Source organism: Mastomys coucha, unplaced genomic scaffold (genome assembly GCF_008632895.1).
Source record: "Mastomys coucha isolate ucsf_1 unplaced genomic scaffold, UCSF_Mcou_1 pScaffold18, whole genome shotgun sequence".
Classification (NCBI taxonomy): domain Eukaryota; kingdom Metazoa; phylum Chordata; class Mammalia; order Rodentia; family Muridae; genus Mastomys; species Mastomys coucha.
The window spans coordinates 73,983,766-73,989,496 of NW_022196900.1; the positions used below are offsets into that span (position 1 = coordinate 73,983,766).

Sequence of the window (5,731 nt, forward strand, 5' to 3'; positions counted from 1 at the left end):
AAAAAAAAAAAAAAGAAAGAAAGAAAGAAAACAAACTCATCTCTGCAATCAGAGGGGGGGCAAAAGCACAGACACTAAGAAGCCCAGAGAGGCATCTAAATTCTTTACATGAACAATTCAAGCACACCTTGAATGCCAAGGTCTTCAGGCTTTATTCTGTGGATAATAAGCTAATAATGTCTCTGAAAACGGAGAAATTCATAAGTTCTGGCATTATACTGCATAAAGGGGTGACTAACAATGACAATAAACACATCAGACATCTAAAGCTAAAAGAGGGTTTTTGTCATTATTTGAAAAAGGATCTACATAGCACAGGCTGGCCTAGAACTCATGAGCTTCCTGTATCAGCTTCCCAGTCCTACTAGTACTGCAGCGATGTGCCATTACATCACACACACACATACAATAAACAAACAAACAAACAGTATTTTTCTTAAGCTTATTAAAAAAAAAAACCAACCATGATAGCATATACCTTTAAGGTCAACACTTAAGAGGCGAAGGGTGGAAGATCTCTGTATGTTGAATCCAACCTGATCTTCAAGTCAGTTCTAGGGCAGCCATACAGTGATGCCGTGTTTTTGTTTTTGTTTTTTAAAAAGCAAAACCAGACAGATCTGCAGGGCTTACTGGCCTGCACTGTCTATTTGATGAGCTCTAGTGAAGTGAGAAACCCTGTCTCAAAATACAAATGGGAGGTGGAAAAATGACTCAGCTGTTAAAAATGCTTGCTGCTCTACCTGATGGCCTGAACTGAATTTGCAGCACTATGTGGTTCACAACTGCCTATAACTCCAGTTCTCAGGTACCTAACACCTTCTCTGACCTTGAAAGACACCTGAAATCCTATACACATACCCACACCCAACACACATATACACACCATTTTTCAAAGTAAAATAAGCTGGGGCAGTGATGGTGTATGCCTTTAATTCCAGCACCCAGAAGGCAGAGACAGGTGGATTTCTTTACAGTGTGAATTCCAGAACAGCCAGGGCTATACAGAGAAACCCTGTCAGAGAAACCCTGTCTCGAAAAACAAAAAACAAAATTTCACTGAGCCATTCACAGAATTCTCTTTGTAACTCTTTCACAATGTTTTCATAGGTAGACACGCCTTACTTTAAGTTGCAAAATAAGTATTAGTATGGCTACACTGTGGAAAATTATACAACAATGAAAAAGCAAAGTATTTCTATAAGGAACATAGAAGAATGCACAGAAATTATTTTAATGAAATAATTCAGTAACAAAGAGACAAACTTCATGATATATTTACATGAGTTTTAACTAAAAAGCAATCTGTGGTGTTGGGGTGGGAATAGTGGTTAACTTTGGTGAAGGGTATTAAGTTGGATAAAGTAAGGGAACATTTTTGGAACTGGAAATGTTCTCCACCTTGACCTGAATAATGAACATATGGTTATATTTGTCTGTAAAATTTCATGCTAAATGAGCCTTAAATGAATGCACTAAACTAAGTCAAATCTCAAAAAAATCTTTAAAAAGCAAGCCAAAAAGTTACTCGTGACCTTGAAGGCAGTTTGAGTATTAAGTATACAAGGCAAACCATAATATTGGGGGGGGGGGGAATATATATATATATATGGAAGAAACTGACACAGAATATAAATTCAAGAAAGTTGTTGGTTAAGGCAACAAGATAAAGCATATTAGGAGAGGAAATTACACATTTCAAGAAAAGTTATACTTTTTATTTAATCTATAAGACAAAGAACAATATAAGTAAGATTTTTAACAGACAAAAAGGGTGTGTGTACCAACGATGTAGCTTCAGAGAAAAGGATAACCAGTTCTTTCTCTGTGACTGCTAAGGAGGTGTGAATATAGAAATTATCTTTTAAAAAGAGGGGGCAGGCTGGAGAGATGGCTCAGCTGTTAAGAGCACTGACTGCTCTTCAGAAGGTCCTAAGTTCATGTCCCAGCAACCACATGGTGGCTCACAACCATCTGTAATGGGATCTGATGCCCTCTTTTGGGGTGTCTGGCAGCTATAGTGTACTTACATATAATAAATAAATCTTTTAAAAATTAAAAAAAAAAAAAAGAGTACTTGCTGTTTTGCAAAGGACCTGGGTTTATTTCCCAGCAGCCACCAGCAGCTCATAACTGTCTGCAACTCAAGAGATATGACTCCCTCTTCTGGTTTCCAAATTATGCAAAGCACTAACATACATGCAGGCAAACACTCATACATGCAAAAAAGTAAAAATAAAAAGTTCTTTTTTAAAAGAGGGGAATCAGGGCTGGAGAGAGGTTCAACTTCTGGCTGCTCTTCCAGAGGACCCAGGTTCAATTCCCAGCACCCACGTGAGAGCTCCAACTGTCTATAGCTCATTATCAGGTAATCTGATACACTCACAGAGATACTTGAAGGAAAAACACCAGTGCACATAAAAACTAAAAGTAAATCATAAAAAAAAAAAAACTTAAAAAGTAAGAGGAGGGAATCAAATACCTTTGAGCACTTGACTGAAGCATGCAATAAGGTCAACTACACCAGGTAAACTAAGTCAGAAGAGGAAATATATTTCAAAAGTTTTGAACAGGCACTAGAAGGGGATTACTCAAGTCAGCAGTCTAAAAGCCATGGCAAAGACCCAAGGCTCCGAGAATCAAAAAAGTGGGAAAACAAAAGGCAGAGGGGAAAAATTTAAAACCATAGGCTAACATAGTGTATTTCAAAGCAATGATGCCTAGGAACATTTACTTTATATGAGGAGCAAGATAGAAGACCTAGAACTTCAAAGCCTCAAAGATGGGGTCTCAACTGGGGTCTGAAGCAGAGCTGTACAAAATCAATGCTGTCACTGGAGTTCATTACTACAGAACATTCTTTCTAAAAATCCAAAAAGATCAAGGATCTCACAATGTCCCTGTCAATTTCGTTGCACTGAACTTCCTCCAGCTGTGAGTGGCAAGTTTATTCTTTCTGATATTGCCAACCTTTATTTCCTACTCATAAATACACCTACTACTGTCTAATAAGTTACACAGCCTGTATACATTCGGAAATCCCACGAGTACTTTTACATTTTATCTCTTTTCCCAGTAAGGGTAAACTAGAGAGCAGAGCCTTCATCTACGGATTCTCTGTCCACAGCACCGGCCTTGAGATTGCACACATGCAGGTACTTTTTACAGTCGTTTTAAAGTGGTAGATAGTTACTGAGGAGAACGTTAACGATTCTGAATACTTGCCTATAAAAGTATAATGGCCACTAAATCAGAATGCTTGCGAATGCCCCGTTTTTATAACTGTGGGGATAAACTCTAAGAACAGTCAACACTATCAAACTGGCATTTCTCCCTTAAAATACTCACTCCTCTAGATAACACAATTTAGTAAACCTACTCTTTGCTGCTCATTCACCCTGCCCACATTCCAGCACCCATTCTCTCCATCCAGAGCCCCAGGCTACCCCCCAAGACCATTTTATTCATTCCTCGGACCCGCCCTACCCCACCTCCAACTGCAACCCCAGGCCCCCACCTTCATTTCTCCACTCCCCTTTCCTCTTCAGAGCTCCCACTCCTCCTAACCGACTCAGTCCTCACCCTCACCACCGCAGCCCGATCCTCCCGCGAGGATCCCTCCCCCACGGCGCCCACCCTCGCTTGCGGACCCCAGCCCACCTTACCTGCTCCCTGCTGTCGTGCCCCATAGGCCCGCTCCGCTCCTCCAGTAGCTGCCTCCCGGGCGGCGCTCGCCGGCGCGGGGGCAGAGACTGCGGCTGGGGCAACTCGGCCGCCCGCGGAGCCGCATCCTCCCGGCGGGCGGGTGGCGGCTGCGGCCGCTCGCGGCAGCGGCTCCGCTTCATCTCCCCGTCTGGGCCCGGCGGGCGTTAGCACCGCGACTGCGCCGGCCTGGCTCGGCCCCGGGCCGCAGCGCTGCCGCGGCAAGCCCGGTCCGCGGCCAACATGGCCCGGCGGGCACTCGAAGCCACCCGCACCCGGCCCGCGGTGTCCCCGAGCTTCCTGTGGGCTGAGGCGCCGAGACCTTCCCGGCGCGCCTCACGGAGGCAGCATAGCCGCCGCCGCGCCCTCCGCCGCCCGGCACACGCTCGGCCGGCCACCCGCCGCCGCCGCCGCCAGCCGCCGGCCCGCCAGCCCGCCCGCCGCCCGGCCCGCCCCTCACGCGCGTGCACGACGAGCCCGCCTGCCGCGCACGCGCCGGCGAACGGTCGCGAAGACCCGCCCGCGGCCGCGCCGCGCGCTCTGAAGCGGAAGGGGGCGGGGCTCCCGGCGCGCCCGCGTCGGCTGCGGGACGCCCTTTGATTCTTCCATTCATCCCTTCGCTACACAGCCTGCAGGGCTGAACGCTGTCCAGGCTGAGAAAAGACTTCCAAAGGAAGGGATGACACCAGCCTACTATGCGCCAGCAGATGCTCACCTAGTTCTCCCCTACGCCTCAAAGACTAGTTAGCTCATCCTCATGTTAGAAATAAGGAGACTGAGGTGTAGGGAAACGAACAGTCACAGGTATATCAATAGTCCCATTAGCTGAGGATTCCCATTCTTGTCGCTCTGTCATGTTTACACTGCCTTTGACACTTCTGCACGGTGTGACAGTGTGTAAAGTCCTGTAAAAGAAGTGATGTATTCCTTCAGGGTGCGGAGACTAAAAGGCTTCAGAAGATCTGGGCTTCCCACTGACAATGAAGTCATCCTGTAGACACGGTCCAGCCTGCTGCGGCCTGGGCAGCCTGACCTGCCCCTTCCAATGACTCATCTGCTTTAACAACACGTGGCAGACAGCTCAGCCATGCCTGGCCTCCTTCTGGCTTCAGCTAGTCTGCCATCACGCTGTTTTTCCTCTTTGACCTAACCAGAGTTCATTCCCAGAAGCCTTTTCCTGCCTGTTTCATTCATTTGTCTTTAGCCTCCTCCCTGAATCATTTCTGAGCTAATGGCTAATACAATGGAGCCTAGTGCATTTCAGACACTACATCCAATTCATATACACACAATGAGGTCATTACAGCTCTCATTGTACAGTGGAGGGAACAGAGTGAGTTATAGTGCAAAGAGAACTCAAACGAAGGCCAGAACCCACACACATAAGCAATGTGTTGGACAACCCCATGCAGCTTTCTTCTTCTGCATTCCCTGTCCCAGGTCCTCCCCCATCCATCCAGTTGACTCGGTAGAAACAGAACGCCATCCTTGGCTCCTTCCTTCTTCTCATCTCTCATATCTAATAATGAAGAAGGCCTGCTGCCCTGTAAACTCGATATCTTTCCAGTCTGCCTTCTCTTTTCATCCCATTGGTACTAACTTACCCAGTTTCACCTTCTGTCACCTGTTTAACTGGGAAAGTCTCCCAACTAGTTCCCCTGCATCAAGTCTTATTCTCTTAGGAACCATCTTCCCAAAGACTCTCATAAAAAAATCTTTGAAATACTGTTTTTGCTTAGAATAGTAAAATAAAGCTCAAGATGAAGTGTACACTTTCTAAGAAGGCAAGGCCACCATCCAAAATCCAGTCTCTGCCTGCTTCTTTTTTCTATTAGTCCATCCTGTTGCCACTCATTTATAGTTATCTCTGTTACATGGTAGGACCAGCACATTCTTAGTCAAGAAGAACAGAAACACATACTGAATCAGGAATGGCCATATAGGAGAAGATTGAAATTCCTTTTTTCTGGGGGCTAGAATCTCTTTTAAAAAACATTGTTTTTGTTTTGGGGCTTGAAATGTAGCTCAG

General features: G+C 45.7%; 1 protein-coding gene across 7 annotated transcripts in view; it reads right to left on the minus strand.

The window, feature by feature from the left end:
* Mast2 (microtubule associated serine/threonine kinase 2) overlaps nucleotides 1-4,141 on the minus strand; it is a 144,908-nt gene extending 140,767 nt beyond the window's left edge. For 3 of the 7 annotated variants that reach the window (XM_031378271.1, XM_031378270.1, XM_031378269.1), the window contains exon 1: nucleotides 3,666-4,070. In XM_031378271.1, the coding sequence (XP_031234131.1) occupies nucleotides 3,666-3,845 (180 nt within the window). In that variant the 5' untranslated portion in view covers nucleotides 3,846-4,070. Of the gene's footprint in view, nucleotides 1-3,665 lie in introns of all 7 variants that reach the window. The other 4 variants (XM_031378275.1, XM_031378272.1, XM_031378274.1 and 1 more) reach the window with 3 other exon arrangements.
* Nucleotides 4,142-5,731: the final 1,590 nt, after the last annotated feature.